Source organism: Zingiber officinale, chromosome 3B, assembly GCF_018446385.1.
Source record: "Zingiber officinale cultivar Zhangliang chromosome 3B, Zo_v1.1, whole genome shotgun sequence".
Lineage (NCBI taxonomy): Eukaryota > Viridiplantae > Streptophyta > Magnoliopsida > Zingiberales > Zingiberaceae > Zingiber > Zingiber officinale.
The window spans coordinates 9,198,395-9,218,308 of NC_055991.1; the positions used below are offsets into that span (position 1 = coordinate 9,198,395).

General features: G+C 43.0%; 1 protein-coding gene across 1 annotated transcript; it reads left to right on the forward strand.

The window, feature by feature from the left end:
* Window positions 1–1,204: 1,204 nt before the first annotated feature.
* LOC122054662 lies at window positions 1,205–2,005 on the forward strand. The gene has a single exon (XM_042616105.1). The coding sequence runs from the start codon at window positions 1,205–1,207 to the stop codon at window positions 2,003–2,005; it is 801 nt and encodes a 266-aa protein (XP_042472039.1).
* Window positions 2,006–19,914: the final 17,909 nt, after the last annotated feature.

Sequence of the window (19,914 nt, forward strand, 5' to 3'; positions counted from 1 at the left end):
GCGTATTTATAGGGAGGAGGATGGCATGGTGGCGTTGCACAACCGGAGTAGAGGAGGAGAAGTCATGTAGAATTAGATGCTGATCTGTTTGATGCTTCGACGTGTTTATAAATTAATAGATTTCTAAAGATTTTTTTTTGTAGTTTATATATATATATATATATATATATATATATTGCATCATCCCACTAATAGCGTGTCAGATGGATTGTGTTGCTCACAAGTCAGATCGCATGACTCAATGATAAATAAATAGATTTTTAAAGATTTGTGTGTAATTTTTTAAAGATTTTGTGTAATTTGATGGTAGTTGCATCATTCCAGGAAATAGTTGTTTGATGGAGATTGTGTTGCTGACACAGCTCATCCTGCATGTTCTAATTAAGGAAGGTTTTGTAGGGGCCAGTTATTTGTTTTTTTTTCCCATCTGATTAGTTGTAATTATGCATTTCAATAACAAGTTTTTAAAAATATTTCTGCGGTTTAATAAACAAAAGGCGCATTATTTGGGTTACCTCATATGGTAAATGTATAATATAATTTTATAAATAATGAAATTTGTCAGGCTCCTACGACTATCCCGCAATGTTAAAAGGAAATCAATAAGGAAATCGAATTTAGCAATCCCGTAGAAGAATAATTTCTCAATTTTTATTAGAATTTGATCATTACTTAATTCTATAAATTTATCTTGCGACAATCAATTCAGATATACTCTGAGGGCAAATGTATGAGATAATGACCGTGGTGACAGGGGTTCGATAAAAAATTTTATCACACATATGAGGGACTCTTGATGAATTAGGAGAAAAGAAAAGGGTATTTTGATCATTTTGTGAAAGGGGTCTTTCGGCGTCTGGCTTCCGCCGCCAGGAAGAAGGTGAAAAGCTTTTGGCTTCGTGTTTTTTAGCGGGGACGACAGGGGGGGCGGCCTCTCCCAGCAGCGGTGCGAGCTAATGGCGGCGACCTTCGCCGAGTCTTTCTTATTTTCATGATCTAGCGATTAATCTTTTCTATTAATTAGTTAAATTAATTGAATTAGTCTTATTGTAAAGTTTATCAGTAGATGGAAAAAATCTCTCTTTGCTTTATTCTTCTTGCATATTAGTGTGTGTCTTGGGTGTGCTATTCATCGATTCTAAGTCAACATCTGGTATCAGAGCCTTGGTAGTATAGAACACCTAAGAATCCACGATTCTACAAAATGTCGAGCATCCCACCAGTTGTTACGAAGGAGAACGACGGAGTGTCATTTCCCTATCCGATGCTAAGTCCTCACAATTATACTGTGTGGGCAATAAAGATAGAGGCGATTATTGATGCCCAAGAAGTCTGGGAGGCGGTAGAGCCAGTGGAAGGAGCCCAGGTGGATGCAAAGAAGGATAAAAAGGCACGTGCATACATCTTGCAGTGTCTCCCTGAAGACATACTTCTCCATATCACAAAAAAGAAGACGGCGAAGGAAGTCTGGGACATCCTCAAGACGAGGTATCTTGGTAGTGATCGAGTGAAGAAGACACACGTACAAACGTTGAAGAGCGAGTTTGACACCCTCCGGATGAAGGAGACTGATACGATTGATGAGTTTGCTGGCAAACTCAATGCTATGAGCAGTAAGTTCTCCGCTCTTGGTGCCACGCTTGAAGATTCATCTTTGGTAAAGAAGTTGCTCGATTCTATCCCTGATAAGTTCTTCCCTATTGTTGTCGGTATTATACAGTTTCACAATCTTGAGACGATACCACTTGAGGAGACTATTGGGCGACTGAAGGCGTACGAGGAACAAACACTACGATTACGTGGCAACACCAACGACACTGAAGGAGAGCTCATACTTACTCATGTCGCATGGCAAATGCGACATAAGGGGAGCAACGTGGACACTTCGTCAGGAGGCAAGGGGTGTGGGCCTAGCAGCCCTAGTTGTAGCAAATGGCGTGGGCGAGGGCGCGGTCATGGCCGTGGTACGCAGCGCCAAGATAGTGCAGGAGGGCGGCAACAATAGTGGCACTCGAGACAAGAGCCATATAAAGTGATTCAATTGCTAGAAAATGAGGCATTATGCGTCCGAATGCTACAACAAGTGTCGTGATGATGAAGCTCACCTCACTTGCGCCATCGATGAAGAGCCAACACTGATGATGACTGTGTCTCACGAGGAGTCTCACACTAGGCGTGAGCAGCAGGATATCATTCTACTCAGTGAAGATAGGTTTCTAGCAGAGATGCATTGCAGCGTTAAGAAAGGAGAAGATAAAGACGTCTAGTACCTTGGCAACAGTGCCATCAGCCACATGATTGGCCATCGTGAGAAGTTTCAAGAATTAGATGAAACCATCACCGGGAGGGTGAGGTTTGGCAATGGATCAACCATTGAGATCATGTGCAAGGGGACGGTTGTGTTCGAATGCAAGAACGACGATCAGAAGGCTCTCCATGAGGTATACTACATTCTGAAACTTTGTAGTAATTTCATAAGTCTCGGTCAATTGACAGAAGCTGGGAATGAGGTGCACATGGAAGGAGATATCATGAAGGTGATTGATAGGAGCGGGAAGCTCTTGATGTTGGTAAAGCAAACACAAAATCGCTTGTACAACATAACCTTGAAGACATTTAAGCAAGTCTGTCTCCTAGCAAGCCTAGAAGACCCAACCTGGTTGTGGCATGCAAGGCTCGGACATGTCAATTTCCATGACTTGAAGTTGTTAGGGGAGAAGAAATTGGCGGTTGATGTACCACCATTACCCCAGCCGAACAAGCTTTGCGAGGTGTGTGTGATCGCCAAGCATGCAAGGTCGCCATTCCCGTATCAAGCAAATTTTAGAGCGGAGAAGCCATTGGAACTTCTCCATGCTGATATTTGCGGGTCAATCTCTCCATGTACACTAGCCAATAACAAGTATTTTCTTCTAATTGTTAATGATTTCACAAGGTGGATGTGGGTGTTTATATTGGCAGCAAAGAACGATGCATTTCGAGCATTCAAGAAGTTCAAATTCTTGATAGAGAACAAGACTGAATACAAAATCAGAACACTCCAAATAGCCCAGGGCGGTGAGTTTCTATCCACAGAGTTCACTCAGTTCTGTGAAAATGAAGGAATCGAGTGACATCTCATGGCTCCCTATACACCCCAACAGAATGGTGTTGTGGAGCGCTGGAACCACACCGTGATAGCTATGACAAGATCTCTCTTCAAGGGTACACAAATACCGACAAGGTTTTGGGGAGAGTCAGTTAGACATGTTGTCTATCTGTTAAATCATCTCCCAACTAAGGTGCTAGGAGAGCGTACGCTATTTGAAGCTTGAATGGGGAGAAAGTCACATCTCGCCCACTTAAAAGTGTTCAGTTGTGTTGTATTTTTGAAAAATACAGCCTCTCACCTCAAGAAACTTGACGACAGAAGTTCACCCATGGTATACTTGGGTGTCGAGGAAGGCTGCAAAGTTCATCGCCTATTTGATCCAAGGCAAGCAAGCTACAAGTAAGTAGAGATGTGATGTTTCAAGAAAATTGTGAATGGACATGGAATGCAGGTGCCAACAATGAAGAAAAGGTACCAAAATTTATGGTGGTGGATACATTCGACACTGACAAGGTGATTCTTGCAGCAAACATTGAGGTAGGGGCAGAAGATGTCACAACACCGACAATAGGCGTGGTACCCATGACAAGAGCGTCAAGTCCATCTACACCATCATCGAACACCCATGCAGCTTCCTCGCCTTCGATAACAAACTCACCCGAGTCTTATGAAGGGCCAGTCTGTTTTAGATCCATTGCTGATATCTACACCAACACTGAGGAAGTAGTTGGTATTGATGAAGAAGAGGGTGAGGTGATGATGATGATATTTGAAGAGCCGACATGTTATCAAGAAGCTGCAACCGAGGCTTGCTGGTATGAAGCAATGGAGAAAGAGCTGAAATCTAATGAGATGAACAATAATTGGAACCTAACTGAGCTCCCATAAGGCCACAAACCTATCGACTTAAATTGGGTGTTCAAATTGAAGAAAGATTCAGATGGGAAAGTCGTTAAGCACAAAGCAAGATTAGTGGCTAAAGGTTATGTACAAAGACAAGGCATTGACTTTGAAAAAGTATTTGCACCTGTCGCTAGGCTTGACACGATCTGAGTCATTCTTTCACTTGTTGCAAACCAAAGCTGAGAGGTACACCATCTAGATGTGAAGTCAATATTTCTTAATGGAGAGTTAGAAGAAGAAATATATGTCACTCAACCGGAAGGGTTTGAGGTACAAAATCAAAAACATAAGGTGTATAGGTTCTCCAAGGCCTTCTATGGACTCCGGCAAGCTCCACGAGCTTGGAACATGCGACTGAACAGGAGTCTGGAAGAGCTTGGCTTCAAAAAAAGTACTCAAGAATATGCAGTATATACAATATGTGAAGGAGAAGCAAGGATATATGTTGGAGTGTATGTCGACGATCTCATTGTGACAGGAAGTAGCACAAAAAAAGTCAACAAGTTCAAACAATAAATGATGACAGAATTTGATATGAGTGATTTGAGTCTTCTCTCCTACTACTTAGGGATTGAAGTGGAGCAATAGAAGAGCTGAATTTTACTTAGGCAATCAGCTTATGCCAAGAAAATTCTATCTCAGTTCAAGATGACAGACTGCAATGCCATAAATCATCCAATGGAATTCAAGACACATCTGCATAAAGACTTGGAAGGGACTCCAGTTGACGCCACGGAGTATATGTGCATCATTGGTTGTTTGCGATATTTGTTACACACACGGCCGGGCCTGTCATATTCTGTCAGAATGTCGAGCAGATACATGGAGAGGCCTACAATCATGCATCACAAGGTGATCAAACAGACTCTCAGGTATTCGAAAGGTACAATCCATTTTGGACTTGCTTACATAAAGGGACCCTAGGAAATTGGTGTATTCGGCTACTTGGACAGTGATTTAGCCGGCGATCTCGATGGAAGGAAAAACACAAGTGGAATGGTTGTCTATTTTAGTGAAAGTTTGGTGTCCTGAAACTCACAAAAGTAGAAGATAGTGGCCCTTTCATCTTGTGAGGCAGAGTTCATGGCAGCCACAACTATGGCCTGCCATGCTTTGTGGTTGAGGAGCCTTGCCAATGAATTAACAGGTGTAAAGTCAAAGCCGGTAACTTTGTTTGTTGACAACAAATCTGCTATAACTCTCATGAAGAATCCGGTATTCCATGGTCGAAGCAAGCATATAGATACAAAGTTTCATTTTATCAAAGAATGCGTTGAGAAGGGACAGATTATGGTTGAGTTCGTTAATATCGGAGAACGGCGAGCCGATATATTAACTAAAGCATTGCCAGAAGTGAAGTTAGCTGCCATGCGACAACTACTCGACATTCGTGACTTAGAACCACGTCAGGATTAGGAGGGGTAATGTGAGCATATAATCCGGACATGATAAGTAGTGGTCATATTCTTTTCTCCTTGCATTAGTAGTCTTAATCTTTCCTAGTTTTAAGGGATTAACTAGTGGAATTAGTCTCTCCTATTTTCATGGTTTAGTGATGTTAATCTTTCCTATTAATTAGTTGAATTAGTCTTTTCTTTCATGTATTTAAAGAGTCTCATTGTAAGGTTTCTCAGTAGAAGGAAAAAATCTCTCTTTGCTATATTCCTCTTGCATATTAGTGTGTGCCTTGGGTGTGCTATTCATTGATTCTAAGCCAACACGCTTGCAGGATGAGGTGAGGGACTTCAAGTGGTCCCGAGCCGTGGCTCGGCACATGATCGATGACATCCGATTCCCCGCCGCGCCCACGATGAGCGTGTCGCTCGCGATATCGACGAGATGCCAGAGGACGAGTAGGAGGAATTTGGAGACCATTTCAAGCGACATATTGAGAACGTTCAGGCAGTTGAGGAGCCTACCTTTCTCCTCTACTTCAAGGGCATGGTCAGCGAGCACTTATCGAATGGTCGTTTGGTCCATCTCGTCGCCATTGCAGCTATCGTTTGCGATCCTAGTGGAAATCTGTTGCTCAAAATCCAGAAGCCTGTGTCTATCGCGGACGTTGGCACCTACCGCAAGGTAGTGGAAACGGCGGCGCTGATCGAGGGGCTGAACTTCTCCATCTACTCCAAGGACATCGAGACTTCCTTGGGCTACGATCAGTCCACCCTCACCACCATCTCCTTCTTCAAGGACTTCAGTGCCAACGTCGCTCCGGTCTCATCAACAAGGTCATGCTGCCGTGGGTCGTCCTCTCCCTTGGCGCTGCTGTGAACCTCTTCGGCTACCTCATGATCTACCTCGCCATCACTGGCCGCATCGCACCACCCCGCATCTAGCTCATGTGCCTCTTTATCTGTGTCGACGCCAACCCCCAAATGTTCGCCAACATCGGCGCCCTCGTCACCTCCGTCAAGAACTTCTCGGCGATCTGCGACATTGCCATCGGCCTCCTCAAGGGCTTCGTTGGCCTAAATGGTGCCATCACCACGTAGCTCTGCTTCGCCTTCCCTATGATCCTGACCAACGTCTCCTAATACGCCATCATTCTTGTCTCCGTCAACTCCTGGGGCACAGTCACCGGATCTCCACCTCGTCGGCCATCTGGGTGATCTCCACCTCACCGCCGCCACCCTCGCCAACTCCTGGGGCACAGTCACCGGATTTGCTCTCATGGTTGGCTTGAGCGGGGCTCTTGAGACTCTATGCAGCCTAGCATATGGCGCAATGCTCTACAAAATGTTGGGAATATACCTCCAATCCTCAATCATCATCTCCATCTTCTTCTCCATCTTGGTCTCCGTCTCATGGTACTTCTCAGAGCCCATACTCATCTGGCTTCACCAGGAGCCCTAAGTGGCAAATATGGCCGCCTTCTATCTCCAGTGCTTGATCCCAGGCCTTTACGCCTATGCACTCCCACAGTGCATGCTGAGGTTTCTACATACTCAAACAGTTGTGATCCCTTTGGTGGTATGCTCAGTGGTTCCACTTCTTATCCATGTAGGCTTGGCTTATGTTACTGTTCATGTCTTCGAACTTGGGTTTAAGGGCGTTGCACTCTCTGCATCTGTTTCAATCTGGATATCCTTCGTTATGCTAGCGATCTACGTGAAGTACTCCAACAAGTTTAGGTATACTTGGAAGGGCTTCACTGTAGAGGCATTGCGCCATAGCTGAGTATCTTTCAGGTTCTCACTAATGACGACAAAGATAGCAATTCAGGAGATTCAGTGTTTGATTTTAATTATTGATGATTTATCATGTTTGAATTGTAATCCAAATCATATTTTTTATTATTTCTATATTTATTATTAATATATTTATAAATAATATATTTCCATGTTTATTATTATATTTTCTATATATTATCTTGACAATACCTATAAATAGGTGAGTTAGCCTATGACAATTATTAATTAATAATAAAGAAGTAATTGTTTTTCTTTCCTGGTCTCTCTAGTTCTTTTTTATATTTATGTGCTTTCGTATTATGTATTTCAACACTTACGTCGTCCGACCTGTCGGCCTGCAAGCCACGATTGTGTGCCAGCCTATAAGCCATTATTGTATTTCAGGTTGCGAGCCATTGTTGCATTGAGATTTCATGTTGTCCGTCATATCTATGTCGCGTCTGGCTCCGAGGCACCACATCCAGCTACTCATTCGGTTGATATTTATCTATTCTTCTAGGTCATGAGGACTCAATTAGCGTTACGACCAGTTCATCGATCCACCTGAGGGCGTCCCCCGGGGTCAGGATATGTCACCGTACTCACTTTACATTGCATTTCATTATTCTAGTATCATCTTGTTTCTTATATATTCGTTGGATTTATCTCGAGCATCGGGGCACCAAGGACCAAGGCAACCCGATCACTGTCTACATATAGCGTTGACCAGATGACTTCAGACGACTTGATCAATATGAAAAACTGCTCATCATACTCTCCATCTCCAGGGCATTATAACTTGGTCAACATTACAATTATATCATTAACAATAATTCCGTTTTCTCATATTTTCAACCAGATCAACTTTTATAATTTCTATTTATATACTTATCAATTTAAGTTATTGTTGAACTCCATAACGTAGGATAGTCATGAGTAGCGTGAGCCGTGGTGAAGAATCGCTACGACAGTAGGACTAATATTAAAATAATATTATCGTACTTGTAATTACTAAGAATATACATCTATGTTTTTTCAATACTATTTAATCCAACCCGTTTTCACTGACCGGCCACTAAGATTTAAATGTTTAAATATTTTACATGTCTAGAACTCATATAGTCATGATATTATTTTATCCCTGGATTAATTTTTAAATTTATTTTTCATCAATCTAAATTAAATTTGGTAAGATTTAAATGTTTATAATTACATTCTTCCATTAATACTATAATAGGCTATTACAAGCCGCCCAGCCCTGAGTAATATTTGGAAAGATTATGTTCCATGTGTATCATTTCTCCATTATCTTATCAGCTTAGATAGAACATGTTATCGTTCCTCGGATGGACTTAGCGACTAACACATGAGATGTTATCATACTGAAATTTGGAGTTCGAATCTCGATAAAAACTGAGATAAATATTTCCTTTATGTACTAATTACTATTCCAAAGGTTAGTAGTCGTCCATGATTTACCTCCTCCGTATTAGCTTTGAGACGAGTTGACGGAGACGTCGGGGATGAACATATTCATCTTTTTGCCACAATAGATAAGACATGTTGGCCCATTTAAAAAAAAATAAAATCAATAATGCATTTTCAGTATTAAATATTTAATTATCTGGATAAAAATTTGCAATAGTTTAAAATCAATATTAAGTCACACTTTTGGAATCAAATTTCATGTATATAGTACAATACAATTATATATATATATATATATATATATATATATATATATATATGTTCCGGATATGAGAATGACATGGGAGGAATTAATGGGAGGTCAAAGGGCGTTTTGGTCTTTTGGGCTCATTAAGGGTTTGGAGTGCTTTTAAGCACTGTTCACAGAGAGAGAAGGGGAGGAGGGGTTCGTGATTTTGGGCCGCCGCCAACCATCAAGGAGATTTTTTCTCCTTCTCCAGCTCTCCGCCGGCGCCGACGAAGCCGCCGGCGCTCCCTTCTTCTCCTCCTCTCCCCTCGCCTCCCCTCGCGGCGGCCTCGCCGCCCCCTCGCGGCGGCCTCGCCGGCGGACCTCCAGCGCCCCTCGCCCACCTCGCCCCGGCCCCGCCGATCGACACCGCGTGATCCAGTGCCGAGCTTTGCCTAGTGTTAGGCCTCAGCGCGTTGTCACATTCCGGCTGCGAGCGATGTAAATCGCCGGTCGTGTCGCGTTGTATTCGATTGTGTGTCACCTTTCGGACCCATGCCACATTCGGCTCCGCGTTGTCACCTCCGGACCCGGCTCCTCTTCGTCCGGTTCAGGCATCCACTCTTCCGGTCACGACGACTCGAGCAGCGTCACCATCCACTCAGGCGCCCCCGGGCAGGGTACGTTCTCGTACCTTCTTTGCATTTATTTCAATATTCTATTATTATCCGGATATTTATGCATTTGTGGAATTCGCCTCGAGCACCGAGGTACCAGAGACCGGGGGGACCCGGTCGTTGGATACAGGTACAGTTGACCGGAGGAGGACTTCTGACGATCTGGTCAACGCAGCGGACAGATCATCGACCGGGTCATGGGGATGCGGTCAACCTTCCAGACACGTCACACCGGCAGGTTCGTCTTCTTAGCTTCCAGACAGGATCAAATTGGCGCCGTCTGTGGGAACGCGCTTGATCTGGAACGTGAAGATGGACGATGTCGGAGAGTTCTGCCATCCTCATGACTTCGGTCAGTTTTTCTGTTACCTGTTCTCTGTCAACTATATGATCTGTATTAGTCGCTCGCCCGAAGACCCCGAGCCGTTTGGCCGGGCTGCGTATGGGATACGAGTGATGCTTGAAATAGAAGATCCCGAGCCGTTCGGCCGGGTATATGGTATCCGAGCCCAGCGCTCGATGTGAAGGCCCGAGCCGTTCGGCCGGGTATATGGTATCCGAGCCCAGCGCTCGATGTGAAGGCCCGAGCCGTTCGGCCGGGTATATGGTATCCGAGCCCAGCGCTCGATGTGAAGGCCCGAGCCGTTCGGCCGGGTATATGGTATCCGAGCCCAGCGCTCGATGTGAAGGCCCGAGCCGTTCGGCCGGGTATATGGTATCCGAGCCCAGCGCTCGATGTGAAGGCCCGAGCCGTTCGGCCGGGTATATAGTCTCACTTGAAGACCGACGAGCACCGTCGTTAAAAATCGAGAGTCGGACCGGCGACTATAAACCTTCCGGGCGACCGACCAAGAGTCGGGCCACAGTCGGACCGGCGACTATAAACCTTCCGGGCGACCGACCAAGAGTCGGGCCGCAGTCGGACCGGCGACTATAAACCTCCCGGGCGACCGACCAAGAGTCGCGAGAATCGGACCGGCGACTATAAACCTCCGGGCGGCCGACCAAGAGTCGGGAGTCGGACCAGCGACTATAAACCTCCGGGCGATCGACCAAGAGTCGGGATGCAGTCGGACCGGTGATCCATGAAGACCTCTGCACGGACCAGCATATCATATATTCTATCTCCCCGTTCGAGGACGAAGGCCCCGAGCCGATCGGTCGGGAGGTTTATATCCGAGCCAGGGCTCGAACCCCCGAGCCGATCGACGGGAGGTTTATATCCGAGCCGGGGGCTCGAACCCCGAGCCGATCGGCCGGAGGTTTATATCCGAGCCGGGGGCTCGGCCCCCGAGCCGATCGCCCGGGAGGTTTATATACGAGCCCCTGGCTGCCACGGGCTCGATGGCGAAGACCCCGAGCCGATCGGCCGGGTTTGAATTAGCCCTCAGGGCCGTCGAGCTCCGACGTTAAATATCGAGAGTCGAACCGGCGACTATAAAAACCCCGGCTTGAAGACCGTCGAGCTCCGACGTTAAATATCGAGAGTCGAACCGGCGACTATAAAACCCCGCCTTGAAGACCGCTGCATGGACTAGTTATCAGATATTCTATCTCCCCCGTTCGGGGTTGAGCGGCCTTCGCTGGTCACGGACCAGATTCATGATCATCTATCTCCCCCGTCCGGGGTCGAGCAGTCGTCGCGGCCCGGCATCTATCTGACCGATCGACGTCACCACGGTCGCACGCGCGGCATCGTCCGCCCGGCATCTATCTGACCGATCGACGTCACCACGGTCGCACGCGCGGCATCGTCCGCCCGGCATCTATCTGACCGATCGACGTCACCACGGTCGCACGCGCGGCATCGTCCGCCCGGCATCGTCCGCCCGGTATCTATCTGACCGATCGACGTCACCGCAGTCGCACGCGCGGCATCGTCCGTCCGGCATCTATACATCCGATCGGCAGCATTACGATTGTTCGCACGACAGCATTCGTCCGGCATCTATGCATCCGATCGGCATCATTCTGATCGCTCGTTCAGCATTGCCAACTCCTCGCTACTCGACTGGCGGACTAGCATTTTATGTTCGCTCGTTGACCATTCTCGATGCTGCTCATTCAGCACGTCAGGCCAGCATTTCATGATTGACTGATCGTCATTTTCTCTGTCGCTCGTTCGGCGTTGTTCGCTCGCCGTCTACTCACTCGATCGACATCTTTCCGATCATCCGTTCGGCCACACCGCTTGATCTAGGTCGCACGCCCGGCCTCGGGCCGGTCTACTCAGCGTCCCACGTGCCGCTCGGTCGACTGTCAGTTTACATGTCGATCACTCAGCGTGTTGTCGTTCGCTCAGTATCTTCTGCTCAGCGTCTATCCACCCGATCGGCATCACTTAGATCGTCCGGTCGGTATCTTCGTGGCTGCATACTAGGCATTGGTCCGGTTACAGATTTGATCCGCTCGGCACGAGTACTATCTCATGCGACACCATTATTATAGCGACCGGTCGCGGGAGACAGTATACTTTGGGTTCAGCGATTTGATTTTGATATCGTGAGCGGTTCCGCCCTTTGCGATAGACTTGTCCAGTCAGTCGGACTCACGCCTCCTTCGACTAGACTTGAAGGGGAGGCTTGTGTTCCGGATATGAGAATGGCATGGGAGGAATTAATGGGAGGTCAAAGGGCGTTTTGGTCTTTTGGGCTCATTAAGGGTTTGGAGTGCTTTTAAGCACTGTTCACAGAGAGAGAAGGGGAGGAGGGGTTCGTGATTTTGGGCCGCCGCCAACCATCAAGGAGATTTTTTCTCCTTCTCCAGCTCTCCGCCGGCGCCGACGAAGCCGCCGGCGCTCCCTTCTTCTCCTCCTCTCCCCCCTCGCCGGCGCCCTCCGCGCGCACAGCGCCCCTCTCGCCGGCAGCCTCCGCGCGCACAGCAGCCCCCTCGCCGGCAGCCTCCGCGCGCACAGCGCCCCCCTCGCCGGCAGCCTCCTCCGGCACTTACCGGCAGTCCTGGTGTCGACTTTGCCTAGTGTTCCGGCCTACGCGCCGTTGTCACATTCCGGCCTGCGAGCCGATGTCGTACGCCGGTCGTGTCGCCGTTGTATTCCGATTGTGTGTCACCTTTCAGACCCATGCCACATTCGGCTCCGCGTTGTCACCTCCGGACCCAGCTCCTCTTCGGTCGGTTCAGAGGCATCCACTCTTCCGGGTCACGACGACTCGGTCAGTTTCACGACCAGCTCACTCATCCATCCGAAGGCGCCCCCCTGGGCCAGGGTACGTTCTCGTACCTTCTTTGCATTTATTTCAATATTCTATTATTATCCGGATATTTATGCATTTGTGGAATTCGCCTCGAGCACCGAGGTACCAGAGACCGGGGGGACCCGGTCGTTGGATACAGGTACAGTTGACCGGAGGAGGACTTCTGACGATCTGGTCAACGCAGCGGACAGATCATCGACCGGGTCATGGGGATGCGGTCAACCTTCCAGACACGTCACACCGGCATGTTCGTCTTCTTAGCTTCCAGACAGGATCAATATATATAGAGGAATGTTCTCCTGCGGTGCATTTCTTATAATTTTGGTGTGGTTACCTTCCTGATCGATCTGATGACCGATTAGGGAACCTCCTGATCGGTCTGTAAACCGATCAGATCATTTTCTGATCGGTCTACAGACCAATCAGGAGGTTCCCTGACCGATCAGGAGGTTCCCTGATCGGTCCAGAGACCGATCAGGAATATACGTGGACTAAACCGCACCGATGCCGCAGCATAAGCACCGCAGCTAGCATTCTCGTATATATATATATATATTATTAAAACAACTTTATTATTTCATAAATTAAATTTATAACAAAATGAAAATTCAATAAATACTTGAACAGTGTATATCACTGAATTTATAAATTCAGAGTCTACGTAAAAATTAAATATAATTAAAAGACAACAGAGTGCAATGTATTTCTTTATTAATTAATCTTCATGCAGGCACGTGCACGTCAAGCAACCATATGGCGTTCAGGGCGCCGGCACGTCGGGGACCCCAGGAACGGGCGGTGTGAACGGCACAGGAGGTAGAAGCGACGGAATCGGTGGCGGCAGAGCTGAAGGGATGGACAGCGGCGGGAAGGGAATCGGGGGGAGAATCGACGGCAGTGGCGGGAAGGTAATGGGCGGCAAAGGCGGTAAGAAGGTTAAGCCCCTCGCGGCGTGAGCAGAGTAAGCAGAGGTGCAGAAGAGGACGAAGAGGAGCGTGAGGATCGATGTGGCCTTCATTGTCTTTCTCTGAGGAATTTTATCGAGCAGGTGGTGGTTTGCTTGATGCAGGGAATTGCAGCGTATTTATAGGGAGGAGGATGTCATGGTGGCGTTGCACAACCGGAGTAGAGGAGGAGAAGTCATGTAGAATTAGATGATGATCTGTTTGATGCTTCGACGTGTTTATAAATTAATAGATTTCTAAAGATTTTTTTGTAGTTTTTAAAAAGATTTTGTGTAATTTGATATATATATATATATAGTTGCGTCTATTTCACTAATTACCTATTAAGTGTGGGATTGTGTTGCTCACAATGACTCAACGAAGGTTTGTGGCAGAAAAATATATATATTTCACCCGATTAGTTGTAAAGAAGGGTGCAAATAATTTTATCAAATATTTTTAAAAAATTCACCATACCTAATTGGCTCAAGCAGCTTAATAGGTAATTAGTAGGTAATTGGCTCAAGCAGCTTAATAGGTAATTCGTTGAGTCATTGTGAGCAACACAATCCATCTGACACGCTTAATAGGTAATTAGTGGAATCGATGCAACTACTATATCTATATATATATATATATATATATATATATATATATATATCAGATTACACATATAGGTAATTAGTGAAATAGATGCAACTATATATATATATATCAAATTACACAAAATCTTTTTAAAAACTACAAAAAAATCTTTAGAAATCTATTAATTTATAAACACGTCGAAGCATCAAACAGATCATCATCTAATTCTACATGACTTCTCCTCCTCTACTCCGGTTGTGCAACGCCACCATGACATCCTCCTCCCTATAAATACGCTGCAATTCCCTGCATCAAGCAAACCACCACCTGCTCGATAAAATTCCTCAGAGAAAGACAATGAAGGCCACATCGATCCTCACGTTCCTCTTCGTCCTCTTCTGCATCAAGCTACTATGGCCAATCCGTCTCCACCAACTAGCTAGCAGCCAGTTGGACACTTTCAATCTCATTATTGTTTAATAATTTTGTATTAGTCATTGTGCGCACGCGCATATGTAATATAATATACGAATATAATATACATAAATTAATATCTTAGATTTATAAATTAGACTTAGTTAGGGTATATTAGGCCTATGCAGTAGTACAATATAAGGGCGACGCTTGAAAATATCCTACCAGTAAATTATCATCACGGACTCTTCATCATAAAAAATTAAATTTTTTAAAAGATATTAAACTGCAAAGAACAGATACTACATTTAATCTTAGTCAAATTAAAAGACAGACAAATGTATATTTTCTAACGTTACCGATCGAAGTTATTTATAGAAATTTCTCTGCTCACGGTGTTGTTAATCCTAAGATGTGTGACTAAATAGAACCATGACAATGTACATTTTTTATATAAAAATAATTTAAAAAATTACTAATAAGCTTTAAAATTATTTCCAATGTAAAAAGAAAAAAATATTAACATAATTATATTTTATACTTCATTAAAATTAGTTTAATTAGTTATTTAAGGTTAGATTTTTAATTAAATAGTAAGATGTTTCGGATCAATTTTCAAATAATTATCATTGTACACACACAAAGCAAATATATTGTCACCCTTCGTGTGTGACTGTGTGTCACTTCCACCTTGGTAGTGTCCAGTTAGTGTTTTTCTAGTTTTTTTTTTTGAGCTATCTTCATTGCCCTTTCCCCTCTTGACATTCTTCGAAGTTAGGTTTTCTCCTCGATGTCGTCCTCACAGCCACCTAAGTGCACCGTCATCAGATGTCATTCATCACCGTGAAGCGAAGGTTTTTTCCTTGCTATGAGGCCCCTCCCTCTCTGCCACCTATGGGCACCGTCGTCGGATGTCGATCCTTGTCTAGTGAGCTTTCTCCTGAATGTTTAGGATTTTGTTGTGCATCTTCTTCTCCCAATCTTCTTTTTCATATTTTTAAACTATTTTTTTCATATCAAAATAAAAATAAATACTTTCTCGGCAATTCTAGTGGATCCCCTAAAACTTAATTTGATGCGATCTTGATCTTGATCTTGATATGAAGAAGAATATTTTTAATAGCCCTTCGTATGAAGAAGAAAATGAAAAAATAGAACTTGAAATAATGATTGCATCAATTTGACCAATGCTTTCTTTTATGTCTATTTGATTTAGAATGTGTTTGTGGTTATATATTGATATGTAGAGCTCCACTTCATTAATCTGAATCTGATATTCCCTAGCAATGGATGAAATTGATGGTGAAAGGGAGCTATACATCTTCAAGCTATAGATGATCGAAAGCTATAAATTGAAATGAAAGTCTTATCACTAGAGATGCACAAGAAGATTGATTTAATACAAAGATAAACAATAACAAGAAAAACAATATGACAAATGAAGTTATTTGGAAAAAATTTGTATACTTTAAATAAAGACATATATATCAAATGCGGTGGAATAAACATGCAAAAGATGATCAACAGACAAGGGAAAGAACATGTTGTGAAGTTAGAACTGGTTGTCAGTAAAAGATTTCACTTGTCAAGGAATAAATTAGACCTAATTGGGTTGTCCAATACTTTAAGGAAAGTCATAATCACCCACCCTTGACTCTTTCAAAGATATAGTTGCTATGCTCGAACGTAATGTTTCGATAGTAAAGAAAACATTGACTCAATAGTTTTCAGAGACTAATGTGCTAACTTGTCAATAAATACGGTTATTGAAGATAAATTTTGGAGGGCCTAAGCGGGTAGGTTGTATAAATAGATATATTAGAAAATTTGAAAAAGAGCTAAGCGATGAACAAAGGGTATTAATACTTAAATATTGATCGAGTTATTTGCATCTGAGAAAGAGAAGAATTCAGTTTTTTCTTTGATTATAGGACTGATTTAGATAACAGATATAGTAGGTGTTTTTAGGCAGATCATGTATCAAGGATGACATATAGTTTATTTAGTTATGTAGTTGTATTTAATACAATATTTATCACCAACTAATATGGGTTAATTTTACACTATTTGTATAAATTAATCATCATCATTAGATAATTATTTTTGGTTGTAGTTTTATAAGTGATGAGAAAACTGAATATTTTATTTGACTGCTTAATAAGTTTAGAAGTCATGCCTAAAAGTGCACTAAATGTGATCATTCCTATCAAGATCCTGCTATGACGAAAGTCATTGCTCAAGTTTTTTCTCAGACAATGCATCAATATTGTTTGCGGCACATACTGAACAAATTCCTAGCTAGATAAATTGCACCATTTGAGACTTTTTTCGTGACTACTATCAAAGCATAAAAAATGTCATTAGAAATTCTACAACACTTGATGAATTTGATGAAAAGGGCAAATATATAAAATCAAAGAAAATGTACAAATCATACAATGACCAAGGGTCCCTTCTCATGTTATGTCTAATGAAAAGTCAGATCTGAGAAGGTATTTGAAGTATGATACAAATACACACATATGTACCATCACTCTCTCTTTCTGTGTATCTACCATCAGAAGTGTTTTGGTTGATTACCCATCTTTCATACACATCACGGGGGATCAGGCATCGACCAGACTCTGTTATCAATGTCAATCATCCACCTCCTACAACCACGTTTATACCGCATATAGTCCAAAATCCTCTTTGTCTATCCTCCACCCCTAGGGGTCAAGTTCCTCAAATCTCCAGTTGAGGCTAAACTGAAAGCTAAAAGATGTGTGCACATATGCTTATGTTCACTCCTCCCTTGGCCCTAGCCGTTACCTAGGGTTTTCTACCTATATCAGCATACAATGACTCCAAGCTACATCTGGGTCATCATCTCCCATTCACTTTTAGCAAGTGATCAACTATCAATGAATTTGATCTTTATCATGAACTATTTACTGTGGACTAGATAGATCATTATGTTGGATTGAGCATTCCCGGGCCACCAAGCGAAACTTGTAGTTTCTTGGTCATGACCCGCAAAAGTTAAAGTTCCATTAAGAGTGTTTCCACATGGTAGAACCTCCTTAGTGAATATAAGTTTTCATGAGGCTATATCTATTCACCCTTTTAGGTTTTTTGGCAAAGCCTCAGCCATAAATAGATTTGGAACATCTTTACCGTAAGCCATTTACTGTGGACTATATAGATCATTCTTAGATGGATTTATTCACCTATACATCAACATCAACAGTGCATAGCTCTCACAATACCGGCAGACTGTTAATGTACACTCTCTAACATACCGTGGTCTCACTCCTCACTAGCTCAATGTATACATTCTTAGAATAGGTGCTTGATGACCCTCCAAACATGCTGACGAGATACTCCCCAAAGAACACTCCATCCAATATAGCCCACTCCTCTAGATATTGATATGTATGTCTGCAACCATCGCCGGTGTCAATGACACGGTATCCTTGTCCTCTGCTGCTAATGTGGTCTGCATGTATCTGAAGTATCAAAGTCTGCATGTGTCTGAACAGGTGGTAATCTCGCTAGTTGTATCACAATCCATCTTCTGCTAGCACGGCGCCTCACGATCCCCGTGACTACTACTTCAAGGCCCACGATCCCTTGGACCATTTTGATTGAGAAATCCACTAAATTCTCTCTCATTTTTATCATAGAAGCTTACTCTAGAGTTGATTTTAAGTAGTAGGGTCCCAACTGTTAGAGTGTATACTAAAAGCCTAGCTTTTGTAAACATTTATTTTGATATAAAGAATCACATTGATAAAAAATGTCTACATTTATGCTAAGTGTAGTTGTTCAATTAATTTATATTGTAGATAACATGATGTGTGGTGTCACACACAGAAGATCATGTTATCGGTTCTTTATAAATTATAAACAGTAGCTCGTCGCGACTAAAATGGAAAGGAACGAATCATTGGAATAGTCGTAGTGTAATTAAGTATAAGTTTATCTTGACTAATAAATTACACTAGTACACTCTGAGTGTATTGAGCAGAACCATTTAACGTAAGTTCTTTTTATACTGACTTAATAAAAGAACAAGACCTAAGTTATTATGGAAGTGTGTGCTCTTAATCCTAATATAATAACAAGCACATATATTTAGTATTTATTTCTTTGACTTATCAAAGGGTGAGATTTAGCTCGGTAAATCAATAGGGCCGATAAGTTGAGAAATTATATTACTTATAGTGTATGTTGTTGATTATAAAAGGAAGCTATGTCCTAGTAATTTAGGTTGATAATGTCCCCAAGGGGAGCTCATAAGGATTGTTATGTTAAACCTTGCAAGTGGACTTAGTCCGACATGATGATAAGGTTGAGTGGTACTACTCTTGGACTGAGATATTAATTAAGTGAGTTGTCAGTGACTCATTTAATTAATGGACATTCGATATCTTAAACACAGGGAGACTAACACACTCATAATAAGAAGGAGTCCAAAATGTAATTTGGGATTGGTGCTGTAGTTCAATAATAATTCTTTAGTGGTATGAATTATTATTGATGAAATTACGTTGGGTGTTCGGGGCGAACACAGGAAGCTTATTTTCATCGGGAGACCAAAACCAATTCCTCCTCTCGGTCCCTATTGTAGCCTCTTGTATATAGAAAATTATACTCACCTATACCCACCTCCTTACCCAACCTAAAGGGGCTGGCCAAGCAAGCTTGGAGTCCAAGCTTGGGTCAGTCAAGCAAAGGGTTGAGCTAAGTTGGAAGTGGCCGACCCTAGCTTGGAGCCCAAGCTTGGTGGCCGGCCATATAAAAAATTAAAAGGTTTTTTATTTTAAAATCTTTCCTAATGTGGAAGCCATGATTTAAAAGAGAGTTTAAAAATTAAATATTTTCTTTTATAGCTTTCTAAAAAAGATTAAGAGAAATATTAGATATCTTTCCTTATTTGTAGTTACAAGGAAGATTTTAATTTTGTAGAAAACTTTCCTTTTTAGAAATCATCCACATGTTTTAATAGAGAGATTTTAATTTATAAAATTTCCTTTTATAACCAATCATGAAGAGAAAAATTATTAGAGAAATTTTTATTAAAAATTTTTGGAAACAAATTAGGAAGTTTTAATTCTTGTGTTGTTAAAACTTTCCTTGTTTGGAGCTATGAGGTGACCAACCATATTGTTTAAGAAAAGGAAATTGGTTTTAATCAATTAAAAATTTTCTTTTCATGGCAAAGAAATAAGGAAGGTTTTATTTAAATTTTCCTTATTTTACAAGACCAACGATTATAA